At 47.8% G+C, this 25874-nt stretch overlaps 1 protein-coding gene across 1 annotated transcript in view; it reads left to right on the top strand.

Annotated features, from left to right (window-relative positions):
* LOC129356881 (zinc finger protein GLI2-like) overlaps positions 1-14201 on the top strand; it is a 58063-nt gene extending 43862 nt beyond the window's left edge. The window contains 13 exon segments of the mRNA XM_055026418.1: positions 600-801; positions 972-1146; positions 4400-4510; positions 4644-4784; positions 5879-6028; positions 7706-7870; positions 7958-8227; positions 10524-10866; positions 11029-11254; positions 11256-11522; positions 11524-11758; positions 11760-12630; positions 12633-14201. Of these exon segments, the coding sequence (XP_054882393.1) occupies positions 600-801; positions 972-1146; positions 4400-4510; positions 4644-4784; positions 5879-6028; positions 7706-7870; positions 7958-8227; positions 10524-10866; positions 11029-11254; positions 11256-11522; positions 11524-11758; positions 11760-12630; positions 12633-13237 (3761 nt within the window). The 3' untranslated portion in view covers positions 13238-14201.
* The last annotated feature ends 11673 nt before the right edge of the window (positions 14202-25874 follow it).

The following is a 25874-nucleotide window of genomic DNA, read 5'->3' on the forward strand; positions in this document are numbered from 1 at the left end:
TAGAAAACCTGCAGCGAAAAGTTTCAATCCTCAACAAAAAGAATGGATGGCTGCTTGTTGAGCAAACTGAACAAAGAGCAGGAGCCTGGAGTTTTTCTGGATGGCCCTGAACTCCACCTTTGTCCTAATGCTATTCTCAAATCAATTAGATGGAATTGCCTTGAGATACTGTCACAGTAACGACTGAGAACCGTTCATTATGCATCAGAGTCTGGCCATGCTGAGCAGCGCAGATGAGGAGATAGACTGGAGCAGAACCAGGCCAAACCTCCAGCTCTAGGCTGGTTCTGGTCCAACTTTCTGGTCTGGTTCTTTATTCAAGGTTTTATCAAGACTGAAAACATCTGAAATGTGACCATTTCCTTCACCTGGATCAGTTGAAGGAACCTTCAAAGGAAAGGAAAACGGATCAATATTCTGTTCATCAGTTCATTCTTAGGTATTTCTGCCACAAATTCAAGGTAAAGTTTTGTATTTTACTTAAAATGAGGGAAGAAGCCTTGAAATTTGTGTTTGGAAAAGTCAGAAATTATGTCATGAGAAGCCTGATGAGGAAAACCTCCAGGTAAATCCTGATCTTGAAGTTTCTCTGTCTCCAGTGTCCCGTTTCTCCAGCCCAAGGTTGACGCCCCGGCTGAACAGGAAGAGGGCGCTGTCCATCTCCCCGCTGTCGGACGCCAGCATTGACCTGCAGACCATGATCCGCACATCGCCCAACTCCTTGGTGGCCTACATCAACAACTCGCGTTCCAGCTCAGCAGCCAGCAGCTCCTATGGACACCTGTCTGTTGGAGGACTCAGGTTCGGATGTTAGCCAGCGCTGCACAGTGCGCTAGGCATGTTAGCAGTCTGTGAGTTGTGTTGGTTAGCAGGGCACTAGAGAGAGGCTCAGCTTGTTTTCTGGAGGATCGGGTTCTGTGTGAAGTTTCCAGGCTTTCATTTTGAATCTTCTGCTCCGTGTCTTCCTGCAGCCCGACCTTCAGCTTCCCCCACTCCCTCAATCCTGCGGCCTATCAGCAGCTGCTGTCCCAGCAGAGACCGCTCAACTCCTTCAGTCACACGGCCCCCTCCTGCAGCCACCACTGCCTCTTTCCCGCCCGCCAGCACCCCAACGCTGCGTCCCCCATGTCTGCAGAGTTGAACCAGGTAGGACCAGTATGACCAGTAGGACCAGTATGACCAGTATGACCAGTAGGACCAGTATGACAAGCCTTCTGAACTCGCTTCACTTACAGACCAGATTCAGCTGCTGACCACTGATTCTCAAGTTGTGAGGTTCGGCCCCCAGGGGGACGTAGTGTCATGACCATAAGGTGGGGGTAGTTTCACCAATTTCAGACCCCAACTTGTTTCCATGGCAACAGCATGAGGTGTAGGTAGGATTTTTGCATAATCCTACCCAGGATTATGCAAAAATCCTACCCAGGTCCTAGTTATGCAGCAACTAGGACCTCATTTGGTCCTAGTTGCTGCCAAATGAGGGCAGAGTTTACGTGAACACGGTGCTATTTCAGATGGAGGGCAGGAAGTTCTAAGTTAACGAAGGCAACCGTTGACAAGACTCTGAATTGTAGAGCTTGAAATCTGTTTGTTTTGTTTGATTAAAGGTTGCATTGGCCCAAATGGTCTTTACTTGAAAGTGGTTAGACAGGAATGAGACAGGACATGTGGAAGGACTTGAACATTGAGGACTAAGGCCTGCATATGAGGGTTGTGCTTTACCCCTGCACCACCACAGCACCCTGTTCCAATGCAAAGATACACAAAACAAATGAACAAATATGTTGGAAATAAAGAGTATGAAACAAAAAGATTTACCAACACTCAAAGATGTTGGTATCAGAAACCAATACTGGTTCTTGAAGTATCCCACAATACCAAGCAGCAGACGAAAGCCTAGAGAAGTCTGAAGGTGTGGGTCCAGATCCTTGATAACAAACAGCTCCATGAAAAATGTGCTGTGGTCTTTATCTTGATGAGTGTCGTTTACTGTTTTATAAGCTATGATGCTGGAAGCTAGCAGTTGTGGCTACAATGACAATCTTGACTGAATCCCATTCCCTTGATGTTCCAGGAACATGGCTGTCTGGTTTTCAGGGCTGCTGTCCACCGTGGCTCCATTGTCATGTGAAAAAACCGTGACTTGGATGATCTAAGGATAGAAGTGGGTTCGATGTATAAGCTGATTAAAATAGGCTAAGGTATATTTACGCCCGACTGCTTGAAAACACCCATTTCTAAGCCCTCTTATTTATTTGTTATGGTCCTGTTTATTCGTTCATACACTCCTGGCTGGTTCGCCACATGAAACTCTGGTTTGGGTGCACATGGTAAACAGCCACAGAAACCCGGTTGGATAGCTAACCTGCTGTCAACGAAGCAGTTGCCTCCTAAATGTCCTGATGTAAAATTAATTTTTTTACAGTGTTGTTTTGTGAGTTTTTTACATGTCACATTTGCAAATGATGAGATTTGGCCCTCAGTAATAAGCTTTCCTGTTTTCTTGATTGGAAGAGTCAGAGCAGTCGTAGACATGGGGATCGTTTCAATCCCTCCGTCGGCGCTCTGGAGGTTCGGCTACGTGAAGTCAGGTGAAACCAGCCTGTTGCGTTTAGCTGAGATCCCAGACCTGAACAGGTGCTGCCAGACAAAGTTACAATGGTAAACCAAGAAAGAGTTCAAGTCAACTGTGATCTTTACATGTTTGAGGCCTCCGAGCAGTCTAAGTTTTAGTCAAGTTATTTAAATTTATCTCGACTCTGCTTTAAAATAAAACATACGTTAATGATGGGTGACGGAGATCGGATGGAAGGACAGAAAGAAGAATGATAGATTTCTGGGTAGAGTTACCTTCTCTATTTGTGTGAACACAATATTTGTTCAACCACATTTTAATATGACCATATTTTTCCCAGTATTACTGTGAATAACATGCTGATTTTGTTCAAATGTCTAAATAATTGTATTTTCATTATTTCTAAATGTCCTCAGCTCAATTAATCTGAATGAGACGTTCAGGGCCGCTTTAAGCCAACATGGAATATAACACTGAACACAACAGGTTATTAAATGTTGATAATAATCTTGATAAAAATGACAAAATGTTGAGTTTTATAAATCAGTTGGATTTCTTGCCCAAAATGAACATGCTTGGTTTAAATGTTAAGGATTAAAGGTTGATTGTTTAATGAAACAATAACAGGTTTATTGTTCAGAGAACAAGCTGCTCAAACTTTATTTATTCGTCACTTTTCACAAATAAAATTCACAAAGTGCTTCACAGGAAGATCAAGCAGCAAAATAATTCAAATGAGCAAATGAAGGAATAAATGACTAAAAATGAATAAAGAGGTGACAGAAAGGTCGTGACCTCCAGCTGACGCCCCTCCCGGCGTCTCTGGGAATGCTGCTCCAGCTTTATTAGTGCTGATCAGAACCATATTCCGTCTTTGCAGAGCGTCTGGGTGGGATTAGACCCCTCCGTTGATGCAGCCTCAAACCTCCTTCTCTCTGCCTCCATTAGCGCTTAAAGGCCTTCAGCCTCTGTGTCATGTTCAGAGTCATTGGGTAGATCAAAGCCCCCACTCCTAAAGCATCCGGCCCAATCTGCAACAGCAGCAATAACTCTTCTTCTTTCATATTTTGGCGAGGTTTCTGCGATCTCAATGTCGCCTAAACTCTTTAGTCTTGGCGGCGGCTCCCAGTCTGACGAATCCAGCTCTGCTTTTCTGCTGCGACAGTTTTAGGTATTTGTCTCTCTTCTGCTGCCCCTAAAACAACTGCAGAACCTAAAAGGAAGGCGCTTCACAAGAACTTTGTGCATTGATGGATGAATCACAAAGTAAAGGGGAGCAGTGGGGAGTCTAAGGAAAATGAAGACCAGCTGTGCTAACATAGCGTTGGCCCCATCATCACCAGTGAGCGTTCCATCTCAACGTGCTTCACATTCATCAGGTCCAAGCGTTCTCATCTATCACACCTGCAGACCGCAGCTTTATGATCCAGAGCTGGAGTCGCTCTGAGCCTGCAGAATCAGACAGAATGCACAAAGATGAGCAAAAGTTTTCCAGAACCAGTTATCTGGCCCATTCAGAACCACAGAGCAATGCTCATCAGCTGGGTCAGACACGCCTCAGGTGCTTCCTGCTGGACTTTCTGCTCCGGCTGCATCTGGTTGACGGCGGTTTGGTTCTGTTCACAGGGTTCTGATGAAGCCACCCCACGCTTGGTTCAGGTAACATCTGTAACCAAAGATCTAATGAACTGACAATTTGCTGCGGGAGTACGATGCGCTTCATCCAGAGGCGGCCCAGAGACCAGATGGGAGTCTCTCGGTCATCTTCTTCCAGATGTTTCCTTTCTTCCTCTAACTTCCCTCTCTTGTCTTTGTGCTGCTCAGAGCTCCAGTGGAGATCCGGCGGTCAGCAGCACAGTCAATCCACTGAACACCAAGAGGACCAAGGTGAAGACTGAAGCAGAGGGTCCAGTTCCCATTTCACCGTCCGCTCAGGTGGGACCAGCAGAACCAGAACCAGGAGGCCGGAAACCATCATTTACTGATTCACCTTTGATTGATTGTAGCAAAGCTGCAGATTAAGGACCAGATTAACGAGTCAGAATAAAGAGGTTGTTGTTACCATCAGGACCACGCCGGAGGAGTCCTGGACCTGAGCGAAGATCTGGACAAGGACGAGTGCAAGCAGGAGCCAGAGGCCGTTTACGAGACCGACTGCCACTGGGAGGGCTGCAGCAGGGAGTACGACACACAGGACCAGCTCGTCCACGTGAGACCCAGGGATTATTTAATCCAGCTGCTTCACAGCCAGTTTGCACCACAGCTTTAGACCGCCTCAATTCCTGTCAGGTTTAGGATTCGGGGTTAGTGACCCAGAGTTCTGAGACCGTGTTGGCCCGGCTGATGGAGTCCAGAAGGAGTGCCTCATTCTGGTTCTGGTCCTCCTGTCCATAACCGGGCTTTGGCCCCAGCACCATATGAACCAATCCAGTCAGTCCAGTTCAGTTTGGGTTCATTTCAAATTAATTCCAGTTCAATCCAGATGAATGGTTCTGGTGGATCTAAACCCACCCAGAACCCTAACAGAACTGATGGCCCACAGGTTCTTCCTCTCTGGACCAGACAATCATTACATGGTTCTGATTGAGTGGGTTCTGCCCCGGATGTCCTTCCTGCTTGGTGATAATTGACCCCAACAACCCCCCTAAAGTCCCCACACACACAGAGCTCTTGGTGACCTCTGACCTCTGGGTCAGCAACGGCCCGACCTGTGAGGGCGCAGCCACAGTGGGTCAGCGACCTCCGCCGCTGACCCACTGTCTCTGCACTGCAACAGGAAGGAAACATCTCTGCAGAACCAGAACCAGATCCATCGTCCTCCATTTTGTTAGCAAAGCGACACAGGAAGAGCGCCACCATGCTGTTGTTTTCATCCAGGAGCTTTTAATCTGGGAGGCTGGGATTATTTACTGAATTATGGTGAGCAACATCCATAATTCCTAACTAAATCAGATGAACCTCCAAACTAACTGTTAGCAAACTAGATGCTACAGGCTACATGTTTAGTTAGCAGGCAAACTGTTTATCTGCAGCCTGCTAACTAGATATGATGACTTTGAAAAATGAACTCCCTTTTATTTCTCATTAAATACATTATTGCTGTAAAATGCTGGCTGTAACAGCCGATAGCTGATAGCCGATAGCCCCAGGCTAGCAGAAGGTCCAGACCCAGATCAGCCATACTTCCACTCATTCCACCTGCTCTTCTGTTCTTCTTCACCTGGTTTCTATAGTTCTATCTGCAGTGTGTGTTCAGCTGTCTGCCACACAGACAGGGTTGACCTGCTGCTTTCCTCCACGCAGCACATCAACAACGACCACATCCACGGAGAGAAGAAGGAGTTCGTGTGCCGCTGGGACGACTGTTCCCGGGAGCAGAAGCCCTTCAAGGCCCAGTACATGCTGGTGGTCCACATGAGGAGACACACCGGCGAGAAGCCGCACAAATGCACGGTGAGGAGAGCTGAAAAATGATGGGAACATGAAAACCTTGTGGAAACCTGGATGTTTGAAGGTGAACATGGAAGCAAGGGCCGGATGTAGACAACGTCCTTCTCTGTCTGATCAAGATTCTGACCAGGTGTCAGTACCTTCTACTGGTACCAGATGGTACCAAACACAAACTTCTGTTCAGTTGGAGATGTTCTGCATCAGAACAGAAAGTCACCGAATGTGAAGGAAAATTATTTATTGGTTTTCCACAGTGTGCATAAATATTGACGCTCCAGAGTCAGAAGTTTGGTCCGTCTGAGTCAGACTGGAGGGAGAGAATATCAGAACATCCGTCTCCAAGACATCCTCAGTTGGATCTAGGTTTGGACATTGACTAGGCCACTGACTGTACATATTTAGACGGTGTGATTTGGAGGTTGTTCTGCTCTTTATTGAGGGCATCAGAGTGAAGGTGCTGAACTGAAATGTAAGCAAACTCTTTTTGGGATTCTTATTTGTAAAAATGTTGAAAACAGAGTCAGTTACCCTGTCAATCCCAGTTCAGCTCCACTCTGTTGGTTCATCGCGCTAAAGCCCATAAACAGATTCTGAGTTGAACCAGCATCAAGATGGCGGCATAGTGAAAGCGCTGTTGAACCAGAGTAATTACAGAAATTCACCCAAATAAACTAAGTAATCTACCAATAAAACTCCTTAAAAAGGGAAATAAAAGATGTACCACTGCTTCAAGCAATAAATGCCGACTGAAGTCAGATGATGAGACAGACGGGATGCAGCAAGAATTAGCATTGAAGCTAACAAGCCAAAAGGCGCGGCGCCTAAAAATGGCCGACTCCGAACTGAGTCTGAGAGAACTGAGAGGGTTTTGCCAAGAAAATAAAGATCAATTTGAGACCATAAAAGAGGAAAAGGAAAAGGTGAACACCGGGATGGGGGAGGTGGAGTGTTGAGAAGGTTGAAGAAGGATCCTAAACACGGCTATGCTAAAGCTACACGCTAAGCTGGAGGACAAATTGATGGATCTGGAAAGTCTATCAACTGAAATCAGTAACAGTCTGTAAAACAGCTAGAAAGGCAGTATGGACAAAATCACTTGGACTGTCAGGATCATCCTCATGTACAAACTTAAATGGGTAAAGCTGTAACTAATGAATGAGATGGAAATCTGTCTACATAAAAAAACTATAAAATAAATCTTTTAAAATAAAGTTGAAGGAGTCAAAATAGTTTTGCAACAGAGCAGGAATATTCCATGTTGCCGACTGAAGCAAAGCTTTAAAGATCTGATTCTGCAGGAAGCATGAAAGCAGTGAGGGTTAGGGTAATTAAGATAACGCCCCAGCAGGGGGTCCCACTGTTTAATGAGTCCTTCATGGACATCCCAGAGCTGCAGCTCGAAAGGAACAAGTTCTGACATTTTCTCTGATTTGATTCTGTTTCCTCTTCAGAGTCTCTTAGATCCCATGGAGAGTTGATGAAACCAGATAGTGGCTCGTTGAGAACCAGGAGCTGCAGACAGCAGTACTGTCTGACTCCACTAGGAGGCGCTCCAAGCAGCACTCCATCTACTTACTAGGAGCCATTGAGCTTTTCTTTACTGGTTGTATCAGGGTGTTTTACCTGCATTAAGCCTCCAGTGGTCAGTCGGTCCCTGATTGGTCCCCTGTGTCTCTGCAGTTTGAGGGATGCTTCAAGGCTTACTCTCGCCTGGAGAACCTGAAGACTCACCTCCGGTCGCACACCGGCGAGAAACCGTACGTGTGTGAGCACGAAGGCTGCAACAAGGCTTTCTCCAACGCCTCGGACAGGGCGAAGCATCAGAACCGCACACACTCCAATGAGGTACCGGTCCATGAGGACGCTGTTCGGCCGGCTGTTCGGTCGTTCGTTCGGCCGGCTGTTCGGCCGTAAACCGACGTTTGTTTGCAGAAACCGTACGTCTGTAAAATCCTGGGCTGCACCAAGCGCTACACCGATCCCAGTTCCCTCAGGAAGCACGTCAAGACGGTTCACGGACCCGACGCCCACGTCACTAAGAAACAGCGGAACGACGCGCCGCCCAGAGCGCCCCCTAGAGGAAACGGGGAGAACGAGGCCAAGCTCGGCCCAGTGGGCGCAGATGGGAAGACGGAGGCCAACGGCGCATCCAGAGGAGACGAGCGGCTGCAGGTCAAACCAGTCAAGATGGAGGACTCTGTGGTGAGTTCCTGTAACCTGTAGCAGCAGCGAGCAGGACGCTTTCTCCTCAACCAGCTCTGGTTATCTATATCTACTGCTCCTCCCTAATGAACATCTCCAAGCCTTTGCTCTGTCAACTGCCCGTTTCCCTCAGCTTGGGATGAAGGCCTCTCTCGCTAAAATGCGTTTCTGCTGCATTTTTCAGGCTGTTTCATCACAGAGCAGATGCTGAGGATTTCAGTCAGAGGGAACATCTTTAAACTGGAGATCAGGCTTTTTCTGGAGTTTGCTGGTTTTGAGACATTGCAAAATAATGTCCATTTATTTTCTTTATTTCCTAACTTATTTCTGGCCAGTTTAATTGACATGATGATAACTCCGCCCCCATGTGGAAGTAGAGGAAACTGACAAACAAACAGTGTTACCAACAAGTAGGTCGTGGAACTCGATGCATTTTACCTGAGACAGGTTTTGAGTCATTTTGCCTTATTATATAACACTGACGCAAAGATGGCGGGCAAGAAAATTTCTCTGAGTCCTGGGTCAGGTCAGGTCAGGTCAGGTCAGGTCAGGTCAAGTCAGGAAGGTTATCAGAATCAACGATAAACTGGGAACAAAGTCTGGTTGGATCCAAGGATGATCGCTGTGGTTTACACACACTAGCAGGTCAGTAATGACTGCCTTCAGGAAAATTGTTGAAAATAAACAATGGCATAAAAAGGTTCTTAAATGTAAATACTGCAGTTACTGCAGCACATTATCCTGCTGCCACAGAGCTACCATTGGAATCTACACAGATTAAATCCAGCTTACCCTCACATATCAATCTTTGATTTGATGACTACAAAGATGTGCTGTTATGAAAAAGATATGGGATGTTTACTACCAGTTATCTTCGTGCAGACTCACGTAATTACAGTTACATTTATCTGCACATCCATTTCTTGGCATATTCCAGACTCTTTGGTTTGGAAATGTAATAAAATGTATTCCAGGTTAACAGCTGTTGGGATTGCTGGGCCATGATTTCCTATTACCTATAACTGTGGTTGTGTGGCAGAGTTGTCGTCTTGCAATCGGAAGGTTGTAGGTTCGATTCCAGCTTCGTCCTGCCATATGTCGATGTGCCTCTGGGCAAGGCACTTAACCCCAAATTGCCTACCGGTCTGCGTATCGGTGTATGAATGTGTGTGTGAATGGGTGAATGTGACTCTAGAGTAAAGTGCTTTGAGTGGTCAAAATGACTGGAAAAGCTCAATATAAGTTCAGTCCATTTACCATTTTTCCATTTACCTTCCTGATAATCACTCTGACCGCAGCGTGTTTGCTGAGACAACCACTGGCATTACTGTTGGTCCTCCAGACCAGGCCATGAAACCTCCAGACAGATGATTGACGGAGGACTGCTCTACGTCCACATGCGGGTGGAACCGGCGTCATGTCAATTATCCCTGCAGCATGCTCCTGCCATTACCATGTTCTGCTGTGCAGAAGATGTTCTGTTCCAGCCTCAGCCTCTGGTGCTGTTCAGTTTTTTAAGTAATGCTGATCTTGGGCAGAGATTTTATATTTGTCTTCTACTGTTACACCTTAAAATATTCACCCCTGGCAGATTTAAAGGTCTCAACAAGGGACTTTTTAACTAAGAGGAAGACAAAAGTCTGAACATTAAAATCACCTCCAGTCGCCTCAAGGTGTGAATGCTGGTTGCTGCTGGGGAAGCAGGAGAATGAAATGTGTTTGGGCTTCCTGTAAATGTTGACTGAGTCATTTTCCACTGAACTTTCTGGCTTCTTGCTCTCCTCTGCTTCTCCTCTAACAATCGGACAGACATCTCTGAGGTGAGAGAGCTTCCCTGTCTCTTCGTTCATATAAAAGACCTGCATGAATCGCTCCAGTCGAGCCGATCATCCGGCCGCTGTCACATCAATATTCGGAGAATCAGACAGTTTTCAGCTGTGGGTCAAACTATGATCAGGCTTCTGCATTCTGGACTGTTTAACATCGAATCATCTATTATTCTCTTGTTTTCATATTAATAAATCACATGCATCCATTAATTAATGACTCTGGAAGAGCAAGCCTGCATTAGTCATTACAGTCAGAATATCTGAACTTGGGTAATAATTAACTAGAGATGAATGCATAATGGAGTTGTGTGAACACGGCATGGTTCTATTTTCACTTGCATTTTTATCACCTTTCATCTCATTCTTTGTCTTTATTTGCATCAAATATTCCCACAGAAAACCCACATCAGTTTCAGCAAAATATTTTCAGTGTTGCATGAACGCTGCCTCCTGCTGTTCCTCTGCAGACGCATCAGTCCAGTCCTGGCGGCCAGTCATCGTGCAGCAGCGAGCCGTCGCCTCTCGGCAGCGCCAACAACAACGACAGTGGGGTAGAGATGGCCATGTACAGCGGGGGCAGCTTCGGGGACCTCAGCGCGCCGGACGAGGGTCCCGCAGTCGACTCCACAATCTCTGGGGTGCCGCAGGCAGGAATGGGGCTTCAGCTGAGGAAATTGGTGACTCACGGAGGAGCGGTCACCATCAAGCTAGAGAACATCAAGCAGGAGAGGCTGAAGGCGGTGCGGGAGACCTGCAGCCGGGCTAGCGGCAGACCACAGGGCATGAAGCTTCCTCCCATCCCTGCAGCTGGTGAGCATCACATGTTGAATGTCCATGAACCATGAATGTCTCTGAGCTCCAGCAGCTTCCTTCTGCCCTATGGATGCAGAAATCAATCATAACCTCTGTAAACTGTAAAACTTCACAGAGCCATCTGGGTTCCTGGTGTAATTTTCCCTTCGTGTCTGCTAGGTTCCTTGCTGGAGAGCTCCATCATGACGAGCAGCCTCCACACGCCGTACGCTGGCCAACCCACTGGGGAGCTGACCCCCTGCAACATAACGCTGCTGAACCAGCTCAACGACCGCCGCGACAGCACCACCAGCACCCTCAGCTCAGCCTACACCTTCAGTCGACGCTCCTCTGGCATCTCGCCCTGCTACTCTAGCCGGCGCTCCAGCGAGGCATCCCAGTTTGGCTAACCGTCACAACATCAGCTCGGCCGACTCGTACGACCCGATTTCCACCGATTTGTCTCGGCGCTCCAGTGAGGCCAGTCCCTGTGGTGGAGGTGTGGCTAGTGGAGGAGCCCTGCCCAGCCTTCTGAGTCTAACCCCAGCCCAGCATTATCGGCTCAAAGCAAAGTATGCTGCCGCTACTGGCGGTGCTCCACCTACTCCTCTCCCCAACATGGATCGAATGAGCCTGAGGACAAGGATGGCTCTGTACAGCGACTGTCAGGAAGGGCTCCTTCCTCCAGCCGGCCACTGGCGATGCACCCCGGCGGTGCAGCGACATCACCTATGGCTCACATAGCATGATGCCCCATGACGTTCCAACCAACCTCCCACGTCGGGCAAGTGACCCCGTCAGTCGTCCACCTCTAGACCCGCTGCCTCTTCCAAGGGTTCAGCGCTACAGCAGCATGAACAATATAAACCCTCTGAATGCCCCGTCATCTGCCGAGCACCATCAGGCGGTGGGCTATGCAGGGTTACGCACGCTCGGATGGGAGTCTCCAGCGTTACCCGTTCGCCCCAAGACCGCCAAGCATTTCTGAGAACATTGCCATAGAAAGCATGGCAGTCGACGGGCTGATGAACAGTGGGGAGCAGAGTGCAGAGGATGAGGTTGTGCTTCCAGATGATGTGGTTCAGTACCTGAGGTCTCAGAGTTCTGGCCCAATAAGTCACAGCTTTAGCAGTCAGGGCTATCAGGCCAGCATGGCTCCACTGCTGCACTTTCATGGCCAGAGGAGGATGGCCATGGTGGACGCCACCTTGACACAGTCTGGTCATGACATTTCCTACCAGGGGGGTGTCAGTGGTTCCCAGCAGCTCTGCCCAGCACCACAAGACAATAAGAACAACATGCCAGTGCAGTGGAACGAGGTGAGCTCTGGAACGATGGACACCAAACTCCCCAAACCTCAGCAGCATCCCATCAGGAGCAACCTGGCTTCCGCTCAGCAAAGGTACAGCTCTGGGGTGCTACATGCCCCGAGTGGCAACCATCAGGTCATCCCGATAAGCCACAACTTCTCTTTACAAGGGTACCACAGCCTCCAGAGCCTGGGGAATACCTCCCTCCAGCAGCAGCAGAGACAAAGCAGGTTGAATGAGCACATGAGTCGTCAGCAAGGGCTCAGTCAGGAAGGAAGGCTTCGTTCGTTATCTGGAAGCTCTAGCATAACCCTCAACACTGCAGCTAGCTCTGAGCTGCAGAGCTTTAAGACCAGAGCCCAGGTGGACGGGTACTGTCCAGGGAACCAAGTGAACCAGGAGCAGAACTACAGCATCCTCCTCAAGCAGCAGCAGTATGTGATCCAGAACGGAGCCAAAGGGATGTTACAACCCGGCCACCTAACGAGCCCAAGTCCTTCCCCAGGCAGCACTCAGCCTCTGCCATGACCCAACCGACCTCCAGGCCAGTCGAACTGAACCCCAGTAACAGCTGCTCCGAGGCAAGCCCAAAGAGACAGAGCCAGGTCCTGAATCACAGCAGCCCAGACAACCAGAACTCTGCTGTGGTCTACATGGCTCAGATTCACATGTTTCAGCCTTCGTCTCAAAGCAGTGATGATGACTCAATGTCCCCAAGTGCCAATGAGGCCGCCTACAGCGACATGGCTGCTGCAGCCGCCGTGGCCTCTCCAGGAGCCAACCAGGTCTCCAGCAGTATCGTTGACTCATCCACCGGCCGATCCAGAACCACAGAGCACACTCAGATCGACTTCGACACCATGTTAGATGACGGAGATCATTCTAGCCTGATGTCTGGGACGCTGAGTCCAGGGCTTCTGCAGAGCCTGTCTCAGAGCTCCTCCCGCCTCACCACGCCACGCAATTCCGTCACTTTGGCATCCGTCCCAGCTGGCATCGGCAACATGGCCATTGGAGACATGAACTCCATGCTTACAGCTCTGGCTGAGGAGAGCAAGTTCCTCAACTTGATCAGTTGAGACTTTTACCTCTTCTTGGGAACATCTGGGTACCTTGAAGAAACTTGCAGAAAGCACTGATTGGCTGCTTGACACCTCTGTTTCCGCTGTCTATGGCACCATGATAATCTTCTCTTTTCATAGTTAGCTTAGCTGGAGGGACTGTTTTCTGTCTTTAAAGCCATATTTGAACAGTAACTCAGCCCAGGGTACATTAATGCCTGTCAGGACTTCTGGTGTTTACAGAGTGGTGCACTGAAAACAGACCATATTGTGCCTTTCTGGGACATCACAGCTCAGCACCCAAGGACACACTTATCAGGAAATGGACATGTAGATACAGGAAGACTGATGATCTCTGATGTGTTTGGAGTTTACCGTTTTAACTTATGCTGTATTGTGTGTGTTTAAACCGGGGCTGCTAACAGCTCCACTTTAAATCTGGAATGTTTCCTTTTGCTTTTTGATTAAAGACTGACCCCAACCCAGCCAGAAGCCATGTTCCTCAGCAGGAAGAAGACGGACCTTCCCCTTCTGGTTGGGGAGGGACCGGCCCAGAGGAGACAGTTCCAGGAGCATCCGTTGTTTGGGTCTGTTATGGAGACGAAAACCCTCTGTCCCAGAGAATCCCTCCTGTCCTCTGTCCCCACAGAAGAGAGAGAGTTAAACCAGCTGCCCTGCAGGGGGCTGGACTCGCCCTACAGGATGCTGTCTTCTGGGAAGGGTAGTCACCCGTCTGCAGGGAAGGGTGACTACAAATCGCAGAAGACGGATGGACGGTCTTCTTAAAAGTTACATTTAATTCTGAAGGTTCTGGGTTCTGTGTTTCTGGATCGGAGGTTCTTGCTCATCCCTGGTGGTGATGATGTATTTTCTGTGTCATCAACAGAGACTCAACTCCATCCATGTTTTCCAATGTGTCCCACTCCACTCACAGTGAGTGAGTAGCTTTTGTACATTTCAAATAAACCATCTTCTCTTTAAATTCATTTTGTGTTTTCATTGGAGCCAGATGTTACAATTAGCAGATTTTCAGCAGGACTTTGACTAGGCCGTTCTAACCATATCATAATATCTCAGCTCTGCTGCTGCCAGGTTTTCTTCTGGGTTTGTCTCCATCCGTCTTTCCACAGATGATGCTGCCAACAGCATGTTTCAGGTGGTGCTGTTGGCGCTCCTTTCACCCAGCTGGACTGTGTTTAGGGGTATCAGAGTATGGGGGTCCACCCCTATTCAGGTTATCCTTCCTGGCAATCTGCTCAACATTGATCTAGTCAAATCCACAGAAGGATGAAGATGCGAGAGGCTGGACTAGAGCAGAACTCAGATGAGGATTAACGAGCCGGAGCTCAGAGAACCTGACGGCAGCTGATTGCTGTTGGCTCTCATGTTCTCATTGCCTGCTGGAGGGAGAATCCAGCCTGCAGCATCCACAGGATGGAGCAGCATCTAATCAGCAACGCTGTGAAGGAAAGACCACCAACTCTGTTTTACCTGCTCAAGTCAAAGATGTGCAGAGGTAAAAACGATGGAAGGAGACCAGGAAGTGGTTCTGGTCCAGCGGATGAGCTGCTGGTTCTGAGAGCTGGATGCGACTACAGCTATCAGTTCTCTAGGGAACAGCTCGAAGGGTCAAAAGTCTTCTGGACCAACTCTGGGCTTCATAGCAGGTCAATCGTTATCTAGGTTTCAGAGGTGCTGAGTGTAACGACAGTCACATCCTGACAGGAAGTGATTGAATGTTCTGGTGCAGGTCAGGTTCTGCCGGTTTTGCTGATTCTGCAGACTACAGAGGTTTTCACGTTGATGAGTGGAAACAGTTATTGACTCAGCAGACGGTTGGACTGATGAGTCCAGCGGTCGAAGGAGGAGAGATCTGGAGGTTCTGTTGATCCGACTCAATTTCCAGTCCAAACAAAACCTACCAGTGGCTCTTCAGAGATGATCTAGACCAAATCAGAGCTGGAGACGGTCCAGAGGTCCAACTGTCCAGTCTCTCTCTGAGGCTAGCGGCACTACTCCGGGCCAGAGTGGGCCGGGCCGGGCCGGAGGTCAAGGACTGTAACCTTCTTCAGGTCAGGCAGTTCACTAGAAAAAGCTTCAGATGTTTTTGAATTAATTACCTCCGGGTTCTGCTCCAGGTTCTGGTTTGGGTTCTAAAGGGCCAAACCGGGGAAGAGCTCATCTCAAAATAATCTAAAATATTATTCAGACATTAAACCTTTTTTCCTCAGACGCATTTCTGGAAAGTTGTGAGTTTATTGGGATTGTGACTTTATGGTGTTGATGTTTTTATTTCTCTGAATGTCTGAAGGAAACCGGCTTTAGTGGCCCGGTGGCGCCGGCCTCTGATAGGCTGGCTTTTAGCACCCGAGGTGTCAAAACGCTCCATTTGAGGTGGCGAAACATCATCACACGTCTGATGTCCAGCTGCATGGTGGCAGCAGCTAAACGCTAAAACATTCCTGCAGGCGAGTCCCACAGCATAAACTGAATTCATCAGGCAGTTTGGATGGTTCCGTCTATAAGCACAGACACGTCTGGTCCTGACCCAGATCCTCCCCAAGGTCCCTGGTTCAAATCCCAGGCTGACCTCTGACCCCCAGGCTGGGCAAGGCCCTGTCTGTCTAAGCTGAAAGTAAGTGACTGACTGACTGACTGACTGACTGACTGAGACAGACAGACAGACAGACAGACTATATTAATTATATTAATTGTCATTGAACAGGATTCAATGAAATTTCCATTGCAACTCCCGTGAAAAAAGTCAAATATATACAATAAATAAAATAAACACACAATAATAACAATATATACAACTAACTTTAACTCCAACCACACTAAAGAAGCAGCAGCAATTGTGGCAAGGTGCAGATGATGTGACAAAGGTCAAAGTGCAGAACAATATGGCTGTGTGGGGATGGGGGGTGTATGTGAGGTTATGATATGTGTGGGAGGGGGCGGCAGGGAGTAATGGCTCTGACGGCTGTGGGGAAGAAACTGTTTCTCAGTCTGTTTGTTGTAGTCCGTATATTCCTGAACCGCTGGCCTGATGGCAGCGGCACAAACAGTCTGTGGCCCGGGTGGCTGGAATCCATGGCTATGGATCCAGCTCTCTTCTTGACCCGGCCTATGTAAATAGAGTCCAGGTCCGGGAGGGGGCATCCCACAATGCCTTGTGCTGTTCTCACCACCCGTGTCAGTTGTTTCCTCTCCAGTGCTGTGCAGCCACTATACCACACAGTCACGTTGAGGCAGAGGACGCTCTCGATCGTCGCCCTGTAAAAGTTCACGAGCAGCCGTGAGGAAAGTCCAGCCCGTCTCAGTTTCCTGAGGAAGAAGAGCCTTTGTTGTGCTTTCTTCACCAGGTGGGAGGTGTTGGTATTCCAGGAGAGGTCAGAGGTGATGTGGAGGCCCAGGAACTTGATGTTGTCCACACGCTCCACCTCTTCTCCATCTATGAGAAGGGGAGTGTGATCCGTCCTCCTGGACCTTCTGTAGTCCACAATGACCTCCTTGGTCTTCCCTGTGTTCAGCACCAAGTTATTGGCTGAACACCACTGAGTGAGCTGCAGAATCTCCTCTCTGCAGGGGGTCTCGTTGTCTGAAATGAGACCCCCTGCTGTTGTGAACTTCACAACTGTGTTGTGGGGTGGATGGCAACGCAGTCGTGTGTGAACAGGGTGAAGAGAGCTGGGCTGAGCACACAGCCCTGCGGTGTGCCTGTGTTGAGGACCAGTGGGGACGATGTTGAGCCACCTATTCTCACCACCTGAGGCCTGTTGGTGAGGAAGTCTCTGATCCAGTGGCACAGTGAAGCAGGCAGCCCCACCTGCTTCAGCACCAGCTTGTCTGGGATGACGGTGTTAAATGCTGAGCTGAAGTCTACAAATAGCATCCTGACGTAGGTGTTGGGATGCTGCAGATGGGTCAGGGCTGTGTGCAGAGTGATGGAGATAGCATCCTCTGTTGACCGGTTCGCTCTGTAGGCGAACTGAAGGCTGTAACCCTAACCCTAACCCTACCCTCAGAAGAATCCTCTCAAAGCACTTCATGATCACCGGGGTCAGAGCGATGGGCCGGTAATCGTTCAGGCTGGTGATGGTCGTCTTCTTCGGTACAGGGATGATTGTGGAAGACTTGAGACACTCAGGAACCATGGTGAACTGCAGGGACAGATTGAAAATGTCCAGAAACACTCCTGCTGCCAGCTGGTCGGCGCACTCCTGCTTTATTGATGCTACCAGCATCTGGTATCTTTCAGCTAGACGATACAGAAACCAGGGTCAGGGGTTTCTTCCCCTTTGTCCTTCAAGGACAAAGGGGAAATATATATATATATATATATATATATATATATATATATATATATATATATATATATATATAGCTCATAATTGGAAGAGGTGTTGTAGTATAATAAAATGGCACACAAAAACTTCAACAAAAAAAAAACAGTCAAAAACTAAAATCTAAAGGAAGAATTTAAAGCACAACCTCAAAAACATTATATATATATATATATATATATATATATATATATATATATATATATATATATATATATATATATATATATAGCTGACTGGATAGCTCAATACATAAGGCATCATACCATGAGAGATACTAAGTTGCGTAACATGCCGGCTCAGACGTTGCCCGGCCAAACAAGGTCTGCGTCAGGTGTTGGGGAACCAGAGCACCTTCATGACAAATGGGCTACTGGAACAAGACGGAAATGGGCGAGAGATGAAAATGTGGATCTGTTGGAATGCTACTACTCAAGTAACCCTAGTCAGAGAGGTTACATGCAAAGACTGGGGAAGGAATGGTTACTTCGACATCCCCAGTCAACACTAAGCGCTAAACAACTAGTAGCTCAGTGTTCCAACATCCGCAAACGGCAACTGCTATCACAACTTGAGATTGACGAGATACAACACAAAAATGCTACGGAACCCGGATGTCAGAACTGTGGGGACTTAACTACAAGTCCCCACCCAGTGAGGGGATACACGGCCCCAATGAGCGAAACAGAGCTGAACGAGACAGCTGCTGACCTGAGAGAGAGAATCATGACCCGAATGACAACCAGGCCTCCCCGGCGCCAATTACAACGGCTGAGTGAAGTACCATCAGAAAGTCTCATTGAGAATGTGAATGCAGCATTGAGAACGATCCCTACCAACACCATAACAGAAACCAATGAGCTGATCTACAACTCAGCATCAGTGATCCTTGAGATACTTGGCTATAAGAGCAACCATGAGACCCAATACCCACCATGGAAAAGACGGTTAGAGGCTAAAATCAAGGTAACAAGGAGGGAAGTGAGCCAACTGTCAGAGCTCCACAAGGGGCAATGAAAAGACCAGTACCCAGAAAGTACAGCCAGATGCCCCTACCTGAAGCACTCGAGACTGCCAAACAGAGGCTCCAAGCCTTGGCCAGCCGCCTAAAGAGATACACAAGGGAGAATGAATCCAGAAGGATTAACCGGCTCTTCTCCACTCAACCAGCTAAGGTGTACTCTCAATGGCAGGGTAATAACAACAGAGCAGACCCACCAAGGCTGGAGACTGAACAATACTGGAAAGGCATATGGGAAAGGGAGGCGTCCCACAACAGCAATGCACAGTGGCTGATCTCTCTACGAGAGGACCACAGCAACCTCCCTGAGCAAGCCCCGGTAACCATCACTGCGACTGATGTTCAAGAAAGAGTCTCAGGTATGAAAAACTGGACAGCACCAGGGCCTGACATGATCCATGCCTGCTGGCTAAAGAAACTCACTGCTCTCCATGAGCGACTGGCAGCCCAAATGAACCAGCTGCTGCAAAGTGGGACTCACCCTGAATGGTTAACTGAAGGGCGAACAATCCTAATCCAGAAGGATCCATCAAAGGGTCCAGTCCCACCCAACTACCGACCAATAACCTGCCTCTCCACAACCTGGAAGCTCATGTCAGGCATCATAGCGGCCAAGATAAGCAAACACATGGATAAACACATGAGCACGGCACAGAAGGGTATCGGTGTAAATACCAGAGGAGCCAAACACCAACTCCTCGTAGACCACACAGTTGCCCGAGACTGCAAAACCCGACACACCAACCTGTGCATGGCTTGGATTGATTACAAGAAAGCCTATGACTCAATGCCGCATACTTGGATCATTGAATGCCTAGAGATGTATAACATCAACAGGACTCTGAGAGCCTTCATTGCAAACTCGATGAGGCTGTGGAAAACCACCCTTGAAGCCAACTGCAAACCACTTGCACAAGTGTCCATCAAATGTGGCATATACCAAGGAGATGCTCTGTCCCCGCTACTGTTCTGCATAGGCCTGAACCCCCTCAGCCAAGTTATCAACAAGACTGGCTACGGATACGACTCAAAAATGGGGCCAACATCAGTCACCTCCTCTACATGGATGACATCAAGCTGTATGCCAAGGGTTAGGGTAGGGTTAGGGTTAGGGTTCTACAGCACTGACATTGGGATGTCATTCGGACTAGAGAAGTGTGGCTGTCACAAAGAGGGGGAAGGTGATCACCTCTCAGTCTCACTCCCACAAGGAACAATAGCAGACATAGAGGACAGTTACAAGTACCTAGGTATACCACAAGCAAATGGCAACCTCGATGAGGCCACAAGGAAAGGAGCCACAGCTAAATACCTCCAACGAATAAGGCAAGTCCTGAGAAGCCAGCTCAATGGCAAGAACAAAATCAGTGCGATAAACAGCTATGCCCTGCCAGTAATCAGATACCCTGCTGGAATAATCAGCTGGCCAAAGGAGGAGATAAAAGCCACAGATATTAAGACTAGAAAGCTACTAACCATGTATGGAGGGTTCCATCCCAAATCCAGCACCCTGAGACTGTACACGAGCCGCAAGGAAGGAGGCAGAGGACTAGTGAGTGTGAGAACCACTGTCCTGGACGAAACAACTAAGATCCATAAATACATCAGGGACAAAGCCTCAACAGACAATGTGCTCAGTGAATGTCTCAGACAACAGGGAACGGAGGTTGAGGTGCCAGAGATACCATCATGGGAGGACAAGCCCCTACATGGGATGTACCACCAGCAAATAACCCAAGTGGCTGATATCAGTAAATCCTACCAATGGCTGGAAAAAGCTGGACTCAAGGACAGCAGAGGCCCTCATCCTGGCAGCCCAGGAACAGGCCCTAAACACCAGAGCAATAGAGGCCCAGATCTACCACACCAGACAAGACCAAGGTGTAGGTTGTGCAAGGAGGCCCCTGAGACAGTCCAGCACATCACAGCAGGGTGCAAGATACTGGCAGGGAAAGCGTACATGGAACGACATAACCAAGTGGCAGGCATAGTGTACAGAACATCTGTGCAGAATATGTTGGGCTCCATTCCAGAACGTTCTCATCTCCTGCCCACCTACTCTCTCCGTCCCTGTGAGTTTAATCCCAGCTCTATTCTCATCTCATAGCAGGAAACCATCTTCCCTCTTTCTAGGCCGTTTCCTCTTGTATCCTTTCTTGCTATCTCAGTATCGCTCTGCTGGCCTGTTCCTACCAGCTTCTCATCACTTTCCTCTATCACAGTATTGCTGTTTTCCACTTACTGAAGTCCAGGCTTATACGTCCTCAGTTAGCATAGCTTCCGTCTCTTCTCACTTTCTCTGTTTCTAATTCCCAGCTCCGGCCTCCGCTGTCACTTTTGGGGCACGACATTCCCTATCACCTTTACTATTTCATAGTATCACCACATTACCCCAGCTGGCCTTCATCTACCAGCATCCTGCCGTTTCGCCCTGTGGTGTCTCCTCACTGGGCTTCATCTAAAAGCTTCACATCGCTTTTCTTATCTCCGTAAGAAAAGAGATGTGAAGTTTTCTGGTCCTAGCCTGTAATCCTGGTTAGCTTAGCTCATCCCGCTTTCTCCATTTTCCCTAATAATTCTTCGGCCTCAGCCTCCTTTTTTGGGGGATGACATTCCTATCAGCATCGGGAATGCTCACCCAAGCTTATCGCAAATCACAGCTTGATGTCTCAGCCGGGCCGAGTGCCAAACACTTAATCAACTTTTCTAATCGCTTTCTTTCTGTGTCTGAGTCTCTCCAGATTGAAATCCAAGTTAGTTTACATGGATTTACTGTTATTTATATTGTAGGATTTGCTCCCCAGTTTTTGTCTTCCTGTCACCAGAACTGAGTCCAACATCAGGAGCAGAACCAGTTCACAGTTCACTTAATTTGCCTGCAATGACTTCAAACGTTCATTTAAATCACTAATTCAATATAAAAATTAAATTTACACATCTCATCTGCTGGATGTCACTGTGAGTGACAAAGCAACAGTTTCAACACAGTCCACAACATAGAGCGAGATTTAGAGCGGCCATCTTGGAGCGGTCAGCTGCTTATGTGCCTGACCGGCGCAGTGAATCTCCAGCACATTTAATGGATCATAACTCGCAAAATAGTGAACAGATTTTCACAGTTGTTTTGCTGTAAACCTCATTGAAACATCTATCAAAGCTCCATTGACAAGAAAGTTATTCTTGAAGAAACCGATCCATCGTTCAGCATATTTAAATATTCTTAGTGGGAATCTGAAAAGATTCAGATTAGAATATTTGATATTGATGTATGATGACTTTTTTACAGAGACACAACTAGTCCTAATTTTTAATATAATATAAATATATACAATCATAGAGAAACAAAGATGATTAAATAATGATGAACTTGGTTATATTCATAATGTCTATACAGGTTTTATTCATGTTCTCCAGCCGAGGAGCTTCAGACCTTCATCAGTGCCTCCTCTTCCTCACATCGTCTTTATGAAACCTAAAACAGGAGCCATCTTACTGTAACAGTGAAACAATCACACATAAATTACAGTTTTTGCCACTAATCTAAACCAATATAAGGCAATAATTCAAACTTGTTCAGATTTCCTAAGTCTCTGTTGGCCTTCATAGCTGAACCGGTGTTACACCAAACACTCTCCAATATTAGCTGCTGTTTGCTGGTGGATATTATACAGTTTAGTAATATTATATTCACAAAATATAAACGGTAATATGTCCATCTTACTTGTGAAACGTAAACCCTCGAGCTCACGACAATAGTCTGAAGATCTGAACAAAACTATCCGGCGGTGCTGAGACTTCTGCTGCTGTATGGGTTAGCCAAGTAGGAGAGACCACCGCTCCAAGATGGCCGCTCCAAGATGGCCACCATGTTTGCAGAGCAGAAAAGTGCGGGGTCTACTCATTATGTTGTCTGTGGTCAACAGTTTGTGAAATGTGCCTCGTCGGCCCATCACCACAGAGTCAGACCATGAATCCGCCATTTTCCCCGCCCTGCAGCCAATGATTGGCTGCCAATCATCTTCATAGATGCTTGAAGCTGTGACTTCACTCCAATACGCTGCCTGTTACTTATGAACATCAATACTTATCACCTGTAAAACAGAGGACATGTCTGGTTACAGCTTTGGGCATCTTTTTCTTCTTCTTCTTCTTGGGTTTTATGTTGGGTTACTTCCGTAGTTATTGAGCACGGCGCCCTCTAGGGGACATGGGGAATTGCTTTGCTTTGCGTTCCCTCAATACGTTTTGCGTTCCCTGGCAATATGCTTGCTGCAATTTGTTGGTCTTTTTTGTATACAGTCACAAATGTCCATTTAAAATGTTGTGATATATACAATGTATATATTTCACACCCAAATGTATAATTTTATTGTGAAGGGGAGAAGGTGAGGTGAGAAGACACCAACGCCGCCGCCGCCACGCCACTGCCGCCGCCGCCCATGCCGCCGCCATGCCGCCGCACGCCACTGCCGCCGCCGCCATGCCGCCGCCATGCCGCCGCCATGCCGCCGCCACGCCACTGCCGCCGCCGCCATGCCACCGCCACGCCACTGCCGCCGCCGCCACGCCACTGCCGCCGCCGCCATGCCAACGCCGCCACCGCCCCGCGGACTGAAAGCCGCTCCGGGTGAAAACCTGCTTTGTGCTGAACCACAAAGGCCCGGCTGGTTTCAGCCTGGGCCCAACAGCTACAGGAGCCAGGTCCCCCTCCCCCACTCGTTGCTGTCCATTAGCAGCACAGTGTGTGTCGGGGGGCAGGAGTGGAGAACAAACAACAACAAACAAAAGACCAAAGTGGAGCAAGGAGCAGGGGGCAGAGCTTCTGTGTGAAATAATTGCGAGAACCAATTTCAAACAGATGTCCGTTTGGACTTGGCTCTGGACTCGTGTCTCTGTTAAATATAGTGATTTGATTGGAAAACAGGCGCCGCAAAGCGGGCCGCCGGCCAGGCAGAGCATTCGAGGGGTTGCTAATGACCCCAGGGGTCACGGGGTCACCGGAGTAAAAGCAGATCAGAGAGGATGTGGAGCCGGCGGCCATAAATCCGGCCGCTTCTCTCAGGAAGCCGTCGCTTTCAGCTCAGCGCCGTAATTAAAATCCAATCACAATCGTCACTTTGTTGCCCAGAGTGAAGGTTATAATTCATCGCTGGCAGACGCAGATGGGGCCAAGGGTCACTCCGGCTGGTGGCCGCAGGGAATTCTGGGAAACATCTTGTCTGACATGAGAAAAACTCAAAGATTTGGTTCAGCAGCTTTTCAGCAGCTTTTCAGTTTACCTGTTGAAGTTCAGCCTGAGATTCAGGAATCTCTTCAGAAAGCATCGAGATCCTGCAGCTGCATATCCTGACCGGACCGCAGAAACGGACCGGACCGCAGGACCGTTTGTAAAGCTGCTTGGTGGCGACCGGTCCGGTCCGGTTCAACTCAGTTCAAAGTTGAACTCAGTTCAAAGTCTCATCTTATGAGACTTTGAATGAAACTGAGTTTAACTTTAATGAGTTGATTCTCATTTGGTTCTGAATATTTCTGAGGCATTTGTCTTCAAAGCGTTTGATAAGAAGAATGAAATCAGAAAGTTTCACTGGCTGAACGTTTCGCTACATTAATTTTTCCATGAGCTCCTCTAAGCTGGACTTGCAGATTTGTTGCTTGCTGATCATTTATGTGGCAAAAACAAACATTATTTTTACATCATCTAATAAGTTATGTGAAACTTCTCCAATTAAAATGATCTGAAGGCTCAGAATCAACCTGGTACCAGGACCGGTACCGGTACTGGTACCGGTACTGGTCCACATTCTCAGGAGAGAAAGACTCACCTGGTGTAATTTACAGTTTTAGCTATTGGAGTAAGAGAAAGTAATTTAATCAAAGAATGTTTTCCAGCTTAGAGCTGCATTGATCCAGTTTTCTTCCTGGTTATTGATCTGTAAAGATCCTGACCTGCTGATTTGGATTTTGGCCAATACCAATTGTTTTCTGAAGCAATAAAGTCGGTTAATATTCAACAGTGGGCTGAATATTAACTGTAAATGTTCAGGTCTGACCTTCTCACTGCAGAGGCTGATTTATAAACTTTTGCTGACCAAGATAAGATCAGCTTCAAGAGTTTTAGTCGATCCCCCAAAATGAAGGAAATCAGTGGCAATAAATGTATCCAATACGATACATGCATATAAGATATAATGTAAACATCACTGTCAGAGATTCAATATGTTCAGCAAGTGAAGGATCTAATCATTGGTCTGTTGATAGCAGCCAGTTAGCAGAGACAGAGGGCCCCATTCGGGCCCATGAAGGCGCGGGCCGGCCCTGCACAGTTCCACCTCCCGTCCTTTGGGAAACCCACGGAAAGCAGAGCAAAGTGTGGGAGGAAGCCAGAAACCCGGAGAGGGAGAACAGGGAAACCACTGAGCAACCCGACGACACTCTCCATGTTGAACTTATGATGCTGGATTAGGATTAATTCAACTCAACTAGGAATCTGGATCAGTTCTGCTGAAATAACCCAGTTTCATGTGGAAATGAGGGTTTATCACCACTGAGCTAATGGGCCATCTTGGGCAACGGGAAAAGCTTTCAAAACTGAAAATATCACGTGTGGAGACGTTTCCTCCCAGCTGCCACTGCCGATCCAAACTTCTTCTCAGCACAGATTTGGTTCCTTTCAAAAGCTCTGATTGGGATATTTTATGCATCTTTATTAAAACGCCAAAGAAACACATGCAGTTTGGACAAAATCACAATTCATCATAATAAAAGTTAAAAAGTAAGAATTCATGTAGAACTCAAACGTTTCATTGTTCATTCAGCATTTCCGTGTGCAAACATATAAATGAATCGGATCACAAAACATGACAATCAGAGAATCACAAAGTCATATGAAGAATCGTCCCTCAGTGCAGGAGACGAGCCGAGCTGAAGGTCCAAAGCTGACGCCGATCAGAGACCCGGCCGTTTAGCAGCAACAGCAGAAATCATCTGGGATTATGGCCACAGACACCATCTGATGCGTTTTAGCAATACTTATATTTTCCTGGTAATCTGCATCCCTTTTCATCATTGCTTTCTAACTGACAGGTTTTTCAGTGGTTTGGTGACGGTGTGGAATCAGACGCAGATTGAGTTCAGAGCATCTCTTTAACTCTGAGCTTCAGTGTCCAGAGCAAGTGGAGCCCAGAGAGAACCAGGCTCCGAAAGCTTCAGCATGTCCACTAATCCGGCTTCAGGACATCCCAGTCACTTCCAGCTCAGATTTGGGAAGCAGGTTTCCACCCGAATGCAA

Source organism: Poeciliopsis prolifica, unplaced genomic scaffold (genome assembly GCF_027474105.1).
Source record: "Poeciliopsis prolifica strain line A6 unplaced genomic scaffold, Auburn_PproV2 SCAFFOLD205, whole genome shotgun sequence".
Classification (NCBI taxonomy): Eukaryota; Metazoa; Chordata; class Actinopteri; order Cyprinodontiformes; family Poeciliidae; genus Poeciliopsis; species Poeciliopsis prolifica.